Source organism: Toxorhynchites rutilus, chromosome 3, assembly GCF_029784135.1.
Source record: "Toxorhynchites rutilus septentrionalis strain SRP chromosome 3, ASM2978413v1, whole genome shotgun sequence".
NCBI lineage: Eukaryota > Metazoa > Arthropoda > Insecta > Diptera > Culicidae > Toxorhynchites > Toxorhynchites rutilus.
Window position 1 is genome coordinate 203,919,712 of NC_073746.1, and position 14,929 is coordinate 203,934,640.

Here is a 14,929-nt window from a genome sequence, read left to right on the forward strand (position 1 = left end):
CAGCACTGCCTACAGTTTCAGCTATAATTGTACGCGATTACATATGAGTGAAATGGCATCACTGCAGCGATTGCTCTTTCTCTTTCTTCCTAGATTGCCATTTGAATAAACACTCACTCTAGATAGAAGGTAAACATAAGCATCAGTTCATTTCCAACGAACTGATGGTTATGTTTTTTTGCACCGTATTATTTTGTAAAAAGTTAATATAATAAGAAAATGCGATTGAAACGTTTGAGAAAAAATTATCCTCGCTGAGCTCTCTTCCTTCGGAATGGAATTTATAGAGTGTCCTCTGATGTCCTCTCAGTCTTTTCTCGAAAAAAGGAAACTCTAAAGTTAGTTAAAAATAACGATGTTCCGGAAGTTTATTGCTTTAATCCAACTTTATTTTAGGTTCGCAAACGCTGCTATACCGATTGTGTCTAGAAATGTCTGTGCCGGGAAAGGAATTGAAACTGCATGGTCATTCCACTGATTTCAAGTTATAAGAAGATTCTATGAATACAAAGAGCGATAAAGATAATATGTAGATGGGTATATAGTTGATTCATCTAAACTTTTCAATGCTGTTTGTAAAAATTCCAAAGGACATTTCTAGCCTGCATTGGTCAATTTTCATTCAATCGAATCTTTATACGGCTTGACAGGTATGGAACATTATTCTCGTTGAATGCATACTTATTTTGAATTTCTTGTAGATTGATGAATGAGGCAATTGTCACAGTATAGTCCTTTTGTGTTGAGATTGTGGATTTCCACAAGACTGTAACGTCATCGAGCTCCAACGCAACTTGAGCTAGGTATACTTTGTTTTCTTTGGATATGATTCCCCAAATCGAATGGGAATAGATCAGAATCAGGATGGTGACCAGCGACTTTGGGTTGGCAAACAAGAGGCAGCGAATAATCGAAATAACAGCATCAACCTACGAACAATTGCATGCTGGAAAATGCCCATTAAAAAAATTTTGCGTTATATAAAACACAACAAGGTTGAGGTGCGTTTGGTGAAATATATTGTATGTTCCGAGTTATAAGCGGGTTTAGTAAATATCCAACATACACATGAGTTATTAAATATTTTTGCCACACGGAAACGCTAGAACGCACATTACGCTGAAAAAAAAAGATTATTGCACTATTAAAGAACTCGAAATGATTGTGAAAGTAATTCATGTGCTGCAGGAAAACCTAGGCAGAGTATCCAGCTATGGTATCTGTTCTACTTATTGTAAGGGAAAAACATAGAGATGCATTGGACTTCACATCTATTCCAAAATCAGAAACTTGCATCATAATTGAGTGTTAGAATATAAGTTCATATCTTAATCATTGTGACCATGAAACTTCACATAACTTCGTACACTGAAGCTATTCTATGTGTTCATATCGCTCAGGTATATTATCAACTACGAAATTGTAACTCAAATTCAGCTGCTAGGTTCTCTATCGATTTTTTTTTGTATATTTAAGATACATATGTCAGATTTATTTTACCTGAATTCAATTTAATTTGTATAAATAATAAAATAAATATATATCAATTGTGTGTTTTTTTTGTTTAAACATAAATGAAAACAAACAGTGGAAGCCATAAGAACGATCGAGCAGTGCTGCAATCGGTCGACGCGGTGCCAGATTGGCAAAGTGTTGTCTAGAAATTGCTTGTCAAATACGAAGGAAAGGTCGACAAAATCATTGCAAAATGGCACGACATCGGTACCGCTGTCGACACCATTTTCTGGGACCGATTTGACACAACAAAGTAGAGTGGGTATGAAAACATTCACATACATCGGCAACGTAACGACCCGTCAGCATACGTTCAACGAAAACGACCGGTAGGATTTGTAGAAAAGAATAATTGACGGAGATGGACGGCTCGTTGGGTTTTTGCCTGGGCTTTGTGTCTCGGCTTTTGTATTGATTTTGGCTGCATTTTTTATGCCAACATATCTCCCAGTTTCAAATTTCTCAGTCAAAATCAATTCACGACTAGCTGAGAAAAACAGTCTATATATTATTATTGTTGAAAAAGGGTCGGGACTACAGGTTTTAGGCATTTAAATAATATAGTTCAATGATTTTCACTGATTTTTTCTAAATTTAGGACTGATTCTAGGCATGCTGATTTGAAAGAGGTTTATGCAAAGCTAAATTACGTCATGCGACATCTACTTTAGAGCTCAGAATCACAAAAGTGAGGGGGTTTGTTTATTTTACCCACTGAAAAGCAAGATTCGGTGATGTTTATTCATTTTATTTCAATTTAGATTCATTTCAGCCATTGAATTTCATCAGTATATGGTAAGAAAGTTGGAGTTTTGTATATTTACGATGGTTTCAACACGCCTGGTTGTAAATCCAACGTAAATTCGTCAATTGCAATTCAAAATTGTTTTAGATGGCCACACCATGAATAACATTGAATAGATCATTCGTTTGACATTTGACGTGACGGTGCTGGTGCAAGCATTGACTGCATGTGTGAATTGGTGGAGATGTTGACGGAACGTAGACGTTCTTTTCCGTAACGTTCTATGTGAATCGCACATAATCGTGTACAATTATGGCTGAAACTATTGACGAATTTACGTTAGATTTACAACCAGATGGCGTAGTGAGTAAAATGAGGATGTTTTGTTTTTTTGGTATGAAATTTGTTCAAATTTTCTAGAAAAATCAGAATTTATCTTCAAATTTCCCGGTTTCATGTATTCTTTCCATGCTGAAAAGGTTAGAAAATCATAATTTTACAATGTGCTATGTATATTACGAGGAATGGCTATTGTAACTTTAATTTTTTTCAACTAAGTAAACGATGAATAGGAAGTTTTGTGCTAAAAATACTGCAAATCCTTCTCGTATCGGCCCCTACATAATCAATGATATCAGCCAATTTGATATGATATCTATTTCATCGCAATTTTCCATAGTATCAATAATCGGTATGCATTATCAAACTTAAAATTTTCGAAGATTATCTATGACTTTGGTCAAATCGCGTGTTGAAACCATCGTAAATATACAAAACTCCAACTTTCTTACCATATACTGACGACATTCAGTGGCTGAAATGAATCTAAATTGAAATAAAATGAATAATTACCACTGAATCTTGCTTTTCAGTGCGTAAAATAAACAAACACCCTCACTTTTGTGGTTCTGAACTCTAATGTAGATGTCGCATGAGCTGATTCAGCTTTGCGTAAATACGTCAATAGGCAGTGCTGCCTATGGGGAGAAAGGCGGGGTAACATTCCGGCACTTTTGTAGCACTTTCCGTTGCTCGGTCCACATGGTGCTTATAACCGCTCGAAAAAATATGAAAGTGGGAATTCCGTCGCTCGGTCGACATGGTGTCCATAACCGCTCGAAAATATATGAATCTGGGTATGAATTGCATGGTAGAATAACTGACGTAACGGAACGTGACGGGGCGTGAACGTGACGTGGATGTTGTATGTGAATCGCACTTTACTTGTACAGAGCGAAACGGCATCACTGATCGAGTCTTTTCTCTTTCTCTCATGATAATGACAGTTTGTTCAAAACAATAAACCGGAGAATGGAATGGATCGAGAATCAAGTTTCGTAGGTACGACAAGATTTGTTGTTTTATTTAAATATTGATCATGATGAATTTTGTGTTTTCAGCTTTTCTGAACAACATTACAGATTGGAAGACCTACATAATGCAGCGAGCAAAACACAGCAGCAGCAAGCAGTTGTTCGACTTATTCCATGAATGGGCCCCCACGAATCGGATATTTTATTTCGAAGAAAAATGAATGAAAATGCAACAGTTGCAGACGAAAACGGCAGTATTTATTTGTCGATTCGCGGAAAAATGATATGCATCCTGAGCATATCCGTAAAGTTATTCGTGGTCATAGTGATATGAAGAGAACCGTGCGGAGAGTTTTGCAGTGATGAACTTGTATGCTAACGTTCCGGTGCTGCATCATATCGTCTCGTGATGTGCGGTTAGAAATAAGACCGATGCCGTTCCAACGTATCCAACGATATACTGATAGCGTGTAGGAACCAGAACAATTGAAGGTTATCAAAATTGATTCATGGTCAATTCCTGCGAACGAGTGAACACCAGCTTTTGACTGAAGTGGCGTGTTTCAACACAAAAAGTAACCACCACCAGCATCGCTATGTGGATTTACAAAAGGATCCTATATACTATGACTTTCATCATGACATAGCCCCCGGATATTGTTTATGGGAGGTCTAAATTTTCACCTATTACCAAGGACCGTTAGGTATGAGCATTGGTTTCTATCGTTGTCACATATTTAATCGATTTATGTTTTGTTTCAGTATTGAAAATTGGAATGATTGCGATAGCATTTTGTCAGCCCATTCGCGCTAAATGATTGCTATTTGTGTAATAATATGCTAAGATGTTTATATTATTGTGAATTTTTTTTATAGATAACGATTTATAATTGTTACATTTTTCATATTGCCCAGAAATCATTGATTTCTTCATTCATCGCGACAGTACGCAGAATATCAGAGGATGTCACGGATTGATATTATGGAACTGATGAATTGTAATACTGAACGCTATTCCGGTAGGGAACGATCGGTAGACAATCAAACAAAGTAGTAACGAAATTAAATTTAAAAATAGCCGTGCATGTTATGCAATGAAATGTAATGTATTTGTACATATAATAAAATTAATCAATTCCATCCACTGTCTGTTTGTTTTACTTTCTTTTTGATTATACTTGAAAATAAATACAGTCAAAATAAGGGTCGAGTAGTTTCGCATTTGGTCGACGTGGTGCCAGATTGGCACAGTGTTGGCCCGTATTTGGTTGTCAAACACGAAGGATATGTCGACAAAATCATTGCAAAATGGCACGATGTCGGTACCGATGTCGACATTATTTTCTGGGACCAATTTGGCACAACAAAGTAGAGTGGGAAACAATACCGAAAGCAATTCCAATATGGCTGAAAGTGCATTTCATATGATTGTTTCACCTGGTATATATAGAGGCGCCTTGGTTCTAATGTTGGGTGAGTTTGGTGAGTTTACTGAAATTGTATTCACGGTATTCACCAAAACTGTTGTTTTGAATACAAAATTAGCCTGGCATCCCTGAATAAGTTCTCTGTTATGTTTTTCCATAAATGCAGCGGAGAAGAGAGCTGCTGCGAGCAAGAGAAATTAAACGTGCAAAATAGAGAGTCGAAGAGCGTGATACCGTTTCAGTGAAATGTGCCGACATAGCAATCTTCGTACTATCATTTCATTTTTTCAGCATAATTAACACACTCTTGGGCCGCTTCTGTGTTTACCGATTGATTTATTCATGTTTATCTCTATTTGTACACTGTTATTTTGAAACTGTAACATCGAGCTCCCAAAAATTTCGAAGATGCCGGTTGGCACAGCCAATCTATGAAAACAAGCGACAGTTTGTGATACGGTTCCGAAAGTGGTACTATTGATTACCGACATCTGCTGTTGTGCGAGAGACAGGCTATGTATGTTGCGCATCAAAAGAAACTGTAAACTAGATTGAATAGTGGTCCCTTCAGTTGAAGTTCATACGCATTGTTTGTGGATAATTAAGGTGAAAAGTGTTCATTATAAACAAGTACTAATCAGTTCGCTATTGAGATTACGGTACTTGCGGATAGTTCCAATCTTTCCAATGGACGGAAAATCGGACGAGCAAAGGAAAATATAACAATATTAGAGAGGTATGAATGTTTTTCAATAGTTTACTAATATCGATTACTCAATACGTTATTAGTTTTATCGACAAATAAAGAATTAGTGACATAATTAGTGGATATTGTGGATGGAACAAAGTTGTTATCGATTATATTTGCCATGGTGCATTTGTAAACAGTCCCAATATTAAAATGAAAGTTCATCCGACGTTTGCGTGCATCAAAATTCTTTACTGGTTCACAAGAGCTTTGTCTACAACACAGCGCACCAAAATAATTATGAGATGCATTGACATATGGTGGCTGTAACTGTATGTTGTTACGATGATACGCAATATTTTGTGTTCAACAAAAAAAAGCTCGTTGCACAGTTCAAACAACGTGGATTCACTTTTCATGCTATTGTATTGAAATATTTAATAAAAAGGCGAATATATTCTTAAGATTAAGAATATACAAACAAATCAATTCGTGTGTCAAACATTCTCTGTGGTACAATCGAGAAATAAGAATTATTTTATTCTCCCTTCTCCTGTTCTCCTGACAAAAACATTGTACACCGTGTCCAATATATTCTCATGAAACACGTACTTTCACCAGGAAAACACAACATAGTTTGGTAAAGAGCTCATGAACTGGGGTGAATAAACCCATAAAACTACCCAATTGTATCAATATGTTTTTTTGTAACAGAGCCGAATTCATTCGTGTACATTTTTTATCTTAAGATAACTTTTGTTGTATATTACACTGTTACCATTTTGAGGCGTAAGAGTATCGCTATCATTCGATAAACATTTGTTTTATCTATAACACAGTAGCCGTTTAGGCGCAAGAGAATTCCTATTCTATCGATGCACAACACATGTCGCCTTTTTTTTCGGCGTAAGAATATTGCTATTGTTCGAATGTTCACAGTTGGGCTGTTCACAGCGGGACTGTTGATATTAGGCTTCCTTTGTTGCGTTATTAATAGTGCCAATACCGATGCAGCAGACCGAAAATGTGAGCGGTAAGGGACTGGGATTACCGACACATGATGATTGTTGCGTGGACATAGTAGCTAGAATAAAAAAAATAAAATAAAAAAAAATAGACGAAAAATCGATAATTGGCTAACATCTGCATTTTTCTGCAGAAGGTTCAATTGAATGTTTTGTTTCTACATCATAATTGTGTGTTCTTCAATCAAAGTACATAATAGTACAGTAAAGTTGACATTTTTTGTATTTTATTAGGTTTTATTATTTGTACGGTTATATTAGGTTACGCACTTTCCTCACCTAATCGCTTTAAACTGAATTCATTAAAGTCAAATAAAATTTATTGGAGAAAATATGTCGCTTCTTTGTATTTTCCAATTTGAGTGTATTAGTTCTGAGTTCTTATCACGTTGTGCTATTTAGTATGGAATAATATATATTTGGTTAACCCAAGAGCTCGGACCGATTTTTTGGAAAAAAAAAATCAAAATCATTTCTGTATGGAGGCATAGATTTATTCAATCATCAATTTTGCAACGTTTTGTTGGTAAACGACTGGACTACGTGAAGAGCTGTTTCTTCACGAGTCAGAACAGCGTATGTGCAAGCCATCCGTAACACAGGAAAATTCGCAAAGAAATTCGAGACAGGACAATTGGACTAGAGATTGCAAAGAACACGGACTAGAGATAGGAAATGGGACATGAAAATGCGAGTCTCTTAACTTTTTTTCGAGTACCCAAATTCTTTCGAAAATATTGAGAGTCCGCAATTCCAACATCGTAGCGCTGCAAGAGGTGTGCTGGAAAGGCTTGATGGCATGATTGTTTCAAGTTTGTTATACAATCTATTAGAGCTGCGGCAACACAACGAGCTTGGTACAGCTTTCATCGTGATGGGGGAGAGCTTGTGCTTGGGTAGACTGTACACTTCGTAGTTGCTCTCCGTGATTGACCTAAACAAGCGAAATTGCACAAAGAACAAGTCAGTTGGTCACACTTCAGTTTATTGTGCCAACGAGGAGCGTTGTGCAACTTGCGGAGAGCAACATGTGGATGAATCCTGCAGTGCGACTGAGCATAAGTGTCTATATTGCGGGGGTTCCCACACGTGCTCTCAGCTTGTGAAACTTACAAGAGTCGCTGGGAGAAACAGAAGCGCTCTTTGAAGGAACGCTCAAAACGCACTTATGCGAATATTTTAAAAGGCGCTTCTCCACTGGCCCAACAACAACCAATCAACACACAAAATGTCTTCGCCACGTTGCCCGTTGACGAAATGGAAGCGGACATAGCTAACGGGGGCATACTGTTCATTTTCCATGGGAATCCCCGGCGCAAAAATGTGACTACTCCTAAAGTTCAAGGACAAGCCCTTCCGGTTATACCCCCTGTTAGCATGCCTAAAAAATCGAGTGCAGCGGACAAGCAAAATCAAGTTCCTCCTGGTTTCCCTGGGAATAATTCACCTTCGAACGGCCCAACACTCGAAGGGACATCAAAAAAACCCAACTGTCCCCGTTTTTCCGTCCAGTTCAACTTCCCGATCGGGATTTATAAAGTTGACTGACCTTGTTGATCAAATCTTCACGTGTTCTAACGTTTCCGACTTTATCAGAACCGTTGTCATCTCAATGCTTCCAGTGTTAAAGACAATTTTGCAGCAATTGATGCAAACATGGCCCCTTGTTGCGGTAGATACTGGGCACACTGCATCGGAGTGAATCCACTGACCATTCCCTCGCGCGGGCAAATATGTCACTCTGACGTTTGTAACGGAAATGGAAAAAAAGTCATAATCAGTGAGTTATAGATATCGTTTGGAAGCGTAGTCGGATTGTTTAAATCAGAAATCGGAGTATTTTGTTAGCGTAGATAAGGTTTATTGCCGTTTTTGAGCTGTGAAAGAAAATCTAAGACGAGATTAGTAAGTAACAAACAATATTCATCTGAAAATGGAAAATGGAAATTTGGAAAATGGAAATTTCAATTTCTATGTGTTTGCATTTAGACCTCGTTGCACCTTTGTTGCATCCCAGAAGTAGGGTTAGAACCGAGTTAGTCGAGAAGAGAAACTGAAACACTGAAAATGTAAGAAATTTATTATTTGATTCCATCAGATGTATGTAACATGCCTTAATAAATTACAGCTTTAAAGCTGCTGGAATAGCACGCTAAAAAAACGTGTTTTGGATCTTCTTCGATAACATACTTTAAAGATTTTCAATCGCTAAGTTGCGTTGAATTTACCGCGTAAAACGTCTAAGGTGCCTGTGTTTGAAGACGTTGCAGATAAGCAGCTGTGGGAAATAAAGCGAATTCATTCGAAGTAAATTTCACTCGTAGCTGAGTAGCTGAAGTAAAGCTAGCCGGAAGTCACAGCGGATTGAATTGAGTCTGTTACTCCTGGAAGAGCAGCGAAAACTCGAAATGAAGCGGTTGGAAAAAGAGGAAGCGTATGTGAAGCAGAAGTTTGAGTTATTGATGCAGCTGGATGAAGATAACGAAACCATGAACAGACAAAGCGAAGTTAATTCCAAAAGTAAACGGGAACAGCTGGAGGTTTGGCTGAAGAGAGCGAGGGTGGAAGAAGTGGGAACAATAGAACCTGCACCATCTAGTCAGCTCAATAAATTTACATCTTTCCCTACGGAAACAACTAATGATGCTGATCGACATCTTGGTGCTCGAAAGAAAACATCGCCGACAGCTTCGAGTTCCACATTGTTACCGATTGAGTCAGAGGTAAACATTCAACATTTGCCGCAGAAAACATCTACTCCAACCGGTCAAGAGTCGATAGTGAAGACCGTCGAAAAAAGGCCATCAACAGGATTGTCGGTGCAACAAATAGTGTCCGAACAAGAGATGTGTTATCAAAAGTATTCCGGTGGAGATGGTACTACGATCCCCAAGGTAGCAACAACCACGTCGAATACCATGTACCGTGATAGGGAAATTCAAACAATGATTACTACTGCCGCTTCGAGATATCCAGTTTTGTTTTCTGTTTCGGATGTTACGCGACCGTAATTGAAATGTATTAATACGGTTGAGACAAGAGTTTGTACCTCCGTGGCAGGCACGATTCCTCATATCGTGGAGGCAAAAGACACAATCGCTCAGCCAACGTTATTGCCATCCGCCCAAAACCCATATTCTCGGTATGTATCGAATTCCTCCACAGTATGTCGAGAGTTTTCGCAACCACTAGCATCTGCACCAGTGTATCTTGCATCGGCAATGGAGCCTGTGCTGCCGAGACAAAGTCTTTACGGGTCGGGGGATGCAATCCCGCTAGGACCAACAAACGCCCAGCTAGCGGCCCGGCAGGTGATGCCGAAGGAACTTCCAAAATTTACTGGTGATCCGCAAGAGTGGCCTATTTTCATCAGTTCTTTCAAGAACACCACTGAAGTATGCGGCTATACAGATGCTGAGAATTTGGCCAGATTGCAACGCTGTCTTGGGGGTAATGCCTTGGAAGCTGTCAGAAGCCGTTTATTACTACCAGCTTCGGTACCATACGTGTTGGAAACTCTACGCAGATTATATGGCAGACCAGAGCTCCTGATCAATTCTTTACTGAAACGAGTGCGTAGTGTAACAACTCTAAAGTCTGATAACCTCCAATCTATTGTTGTATATGGATTGGCGGTACAAAATCTCGTGGATCATTGTATTCTTTCCGACCAGCAGGCACATTTGTTAAATCCGATGTTACTCCAGGAACTCGTGGAAAAGCTGCCGACACCCATGAAAATGCAGTGGGGTGTTTTCAAGCGTGGTCATCTAAATGTCAATTTGGCGACGTTTAACGAGTTCATGACGGATCTAATGAATGTGGCCTCAGATTTGAGTGTCGATTTAGATTCTGCACAGAATCACGCAAAGTACACCGGGACAGATAGAAAAAAGCCGAAAGAGAAATTGTTTACTCACACTGGGGAAGCAACAGATGTGGACGAGAAAAGCGAACAGATGGTAGAATCAACTTCCCATACCTGTTGTTACTGTGGTGCGAATGAACACTTGATAGCGAACTGTGACAGTTACAAGTCATTAGATATAGATGGTCGTTGGAAGGCAGTCAGACAGATGAATCTCTGTCGCATATGTCTAGTGCCACACAGAAAATGGCCGTGCAGATCAAAGAAGCAGTGTGGTGTTGAAGGATGTCGCATTCGTCATCATACTCTCCTACATAATGCTCGAGATGCTTCATTGTATGACACGCCAAATCCCAGCTACGTAGTTCATCAACATCACCACTTTTCGAAAACAGTTTCACTATTCCGATATTTACCAGTTACTCTATATGGAAACGATGCAGCGGTCAACACTTACGTGTTTCTCGATGAGGGTTCGTCTTCTACACTGCTCGAAGAAGAGCTAGCGGCTCAGCTGGGAATTTCCGGAGAGCCGGATGTGCTGTGGCTAAGCTGGACGGGAAAAATCGGACGTCATGAAAAAACATCCCAGCGAGTGTCACTGCAAATCGCTGGAGTCGGCTTCAAACAAAGATTTGTTATAGAAAATGTACGAACTGTACGCCAACTAGGGTTGCCAAATCAATCGCTGGATTACATTCAGTTGTCGAAAGTGTTTCCTCATCTACGAGGTCTTCCCATCGATAACTACACTGACGTCAGACCCGGAATGATAATCGGACTGGAGCATGTTCGGTTGTTGACACTCTTAAGTCACGAGAAGGAGGTTGTAGCGACCCTGTCGCAACTAAGACGCGACTTGGATGGTGTATATACGGAAGATGTAAAGGCGGTAGGAATTCCATTGAAGAATTGAACTTTCACATGACTGGTGATATGAGTAACGAACAGCTACACGACGCGATGAAGAGATTCTTCGTCGTAGAGGAAGCAGCAGTTACTAAAAGACTAGAATCGGAATCCGATCAACGCGCGATGGAGATCCTAGAACGAATAACAACTCAAAGGGGTAAGCGGTACGAAACGGGTCTGCTTTGGAGAGTGGACAAACCGATATTTCCGGACAGTTTCCCGATGGCAATGAAGAGGCTTGCCAGTTTGGAGAAACGATTAGCACGTGATCCAGAACTTAGAGCGAAGGTAAAAGAGCAGATCAAAGGTTACGCGGATAAGGGGTACGCCCATCGAGCAACGAAGAAAGAAATCGAACAGACAGATCGAAGGAGGGTCTGGTACCTCCCGTTGGGGGTGGTGACTAACCCAAGGAAGCCCGAGAAAATCCGCCTAATATGGGACGCCGCAGCGAAAGTCAACGGAATATCGTTGAACGATATGCTAATGAAAGGCCCAGACTTTCTTACCTCTTTATTTGCTGTTTTACTTCGTTTTCGTCAAAGAAACATTGCGGTGTGTGGTGACATCCGCGAGATGTTTCACCAAATATTGGTGCGAGAAGAAGATAAACAATCACAACGATTCTTATGGCGAGACGAACCTTCTGAAGCAGTACAAATCTGGGTCATGGACGTCGCTACATTTGGTGCAACGTGCTCCCCGTCTATAGCACAGTACGTCAAGAACAAACATGCTCATCAGTATTCTAATTCCTTCCCAAGAGTGGTCAGTATAATAATTGACGACCACTATGTCGACGACTGTCTTTTCAGTGTAGACACGGTCGATGAAGCGGTACGGTTGATGCAAGAGGTGAAAGCAATTCATGCGGCAGCTGGCTTCGAACTAGTTAAGTTCCAGTCGAACTCAATGACTGTAATTTCATTACTAGGAGAAGCGGATCGAACGCTATGCAAACCAATGAAGCTTGACCAGCAGGAAGAATTCGATCGAGTCCTCGGCCTGATGTGGATCCCGGGTGCGGATATTTTCACCTTTCAAGTGCCGGTAGATGTACAACAGATAATTGATCACGCAACAGCACCTACAAAAAGGCAAATTCTTCGAACCGTAATGAAGATCTTCGACCCACTTGGTTTTCTCGCTCATTTCGTCATCCATGGAAAGGTCCTGATGCAGGAGGTTTGGCGCACAGGCACAGGCTGGGACGAACCAGTAGCTGAACATCTAGTCGACCAGTGGTTCCGGTGGGCAAAAATGCTGAGCCAAATTAGCGAAGTGCGAGTTCCCCGATTCTTCTTTCGTGATACCGATCTATGGAAGTTTAGAGAAGTAGAAATTCATGTTTTGACTGACGCCAGTGAAGAGGCATACGCATGTGTTGCATATATCAGAGTTCCTAACGACTACGGCGGACGATGTTCATTCCTGGCCGCAAAGACGAAAGTTGCACCCTTGAAGCCGCTCTCCATTCCGAGGCTAGAGCTGCAGGCAGCAATGATGGGAGCTCGACTAATGCAGATGGTTTGTTCGGCCCTCACACTCAACATTAGCAAGCGCATCTTATGGACAGATTCAGCGACAGTACTGGCGTGGCTTCGTTCAGAATCTCGGAAGTATCACCAGTTCGTATCGTTTCGAGTCGGTGAAATCCTATCGATCACCAGGATGGACGAATGGCAGCACATACCGACAAAACTCAACGTGGCTGATGATGCCACCAAATGGGGTTCCGGACCAAATTTCAACCCAAGTTGCCGCTGGTTTCAAGGTCCAACCTTCCTGAATGAATCTGAGGAGCATTGGCCTAAGGAATCTAAAGGTACCTTACATGAAACAACAGAAGAACTGCGTGAAGTTGTTCTGCACCATTCGGATATTGCGGAAGCAGTAATAGATGTTGAGCGTTTTACGAACTGGCATCGTCTTCTGCGTACAATGGCTTACGTCTTCAAAGTGGCATCAGTCGGCAAGAAGATCATCAGAGACGACAGTACATACCTCAGTAAGGATGAACTCATCAAAGCAGAAGGTGCATTATTGCGTCAGGCTCAAACTCAAGCATATTCCAGTGAAATAGAATGTTTGCAAAAAAGAATGGCATTAGTAAAATCTAGTTCTCTATATCCGTTAGTACCGTTCTTGGATGAAGCGGGTATTATAAGAGTCAGCGGTCGTACAGAGGCTGCTTCACTGACCCCGTACTCAGCCAGGTACCCTATAGTTCTTCCAAAGACACACAGGGTTACCATGCTGATAGTCGACAGCTACCATAAAAAGTTCCTTCACGCAAACGGGGAAACCGTTTGTAATGAAATAAGGCAAAAGTTTTTCATACAAAGTCTTCGCTCCCTCGTTCGGAAAGTAAGTCGAAGTTGCCAGTTGTACATGATCAGGAAAGCGGTACCTGCTCCCCCATTGATGTCACCACTCCCCAAAGTTCGATTAACACCGTTCATACGTCCGTTCACTTACGTAGGCGTCGACTACTTCGGGCCTCTGGAGGTTAAAGTTGGAAGGAGTGTAGTCAAGAGATGGGTGTGTTTGTTCACCTGTCTCACAATACGTGCGATTCATCTGGAGGTTTGTCACGGTTTGTCTACGATCTCATGCGTAATGGCCTTTAGGAGGTTCGTGGTGAGGCGTGGAGCACCATTGGAAGTATATAGTGACAACGGGACCAACTTTGTTGGCGCAAATCGGCTGTTGTCGGAAGAGAGAAAACGCGTGCAACAGATTAACAAAGATTGTGCTTCAACATTTACGAACGCCCACACTAAGTGGTACTTCAACGTTCCCGCTGCTCCACACATGGGGGGACCATGGGAGCGTATGGTCAGGTCGGTTAAAGTAGCTATGAAGGCTATAACGAACAATTCCCGTCACCCAAGTGACGAAGTATTGGAGACTGTATTGCTGGAGGCAGAAGGAGTCATCAATTCACGACCGTTGACTTACGTTCCCTTGGAGAAAGAGGAACAAGAGGCTCTAACACCGAACCACTTTCTGCTGTATAGTTCCAGTGGGGTAAAGCAACCAATCACCGCTCCAGTCGACAACATAAGCGCATTACGGGATAGTTGGAAACTATCACAACATATGGTAGACGAATTTTGGCGTAGGTGGATTCGCGAGTACCTGCCAATGCTGACGCGGCGAACGAAATGGTTCGAGCGAGCGAAACCGCTAGAACCAGGAGATTTGGTGATTATTATGGACGAGGATCAGTGAAATCGGTGGGAAAGAGGACGTGTTCTGGAGACTTACCCGGGTAAGGATGGCCAAGTTAGACGGGTAAAAGTACAAACCGCGAGAGGAGTATTTTCCAGACCCGCTGTGGAGTTAGCGGTTCTAGATGTTGGCAGATCGGCCGGTTCTGAGAATCAAGCATCGGAAACGGAAGTGGATCACGGGTCGGGGAATGTTGCGGTAG

The 14,929-nt window shown here is 41.0% G+C and overlaps 2 protein-coding genes and 1 long non-coding RNA gene across 3 annotated transcripts in view; all 3 read left to right on the forward strand.

The window, feature by feature from the left end:
* Positions 1–3,499: 3,499 nt before the first annotated feature.
* LOC129779012 (uncharacterized) lies at positions 3,500–4,661 on the forward strand. Its single transcript, XR_008743547.1, has 3 exons — positions 3,500–3,601; positions 3,661–4,277; positions 4,336–4,661. It is a non-coding gene; the product is annotated as an uncharacterized LOC129779012 (long non-coding RNA).
* Positions 4,662–5,217: 556 nt separating this feature from the next.
* The window catches only part of LOC129780194 (cytospin-A), a 139,818-nt gene continuing 130,106 nt past the window's right edge, over positions 5,218–14,929 (forward strand). Inside the window, exon 1 of the mRNA XM_055788207.1 lies at positions 5,218–5,736. The gene's annotated coding sequence lies outside the window, so the exon portion shown is untranslated. The remainder of the gene's footprint in view (positions 5,737–14,929) is intronic.
* On the forward strand, positions 11,506–14,727 carry LOC129773859 (uncharacterized). Its single transcript, XM_055777517.1, has one exon. The coding sequence runs from the start codon at positions 11,506–11,508 to the stop codon at positions 14,725–14,727; it is 3,222 nt and encodes a 1,073-aa protein (XP_055633492.1).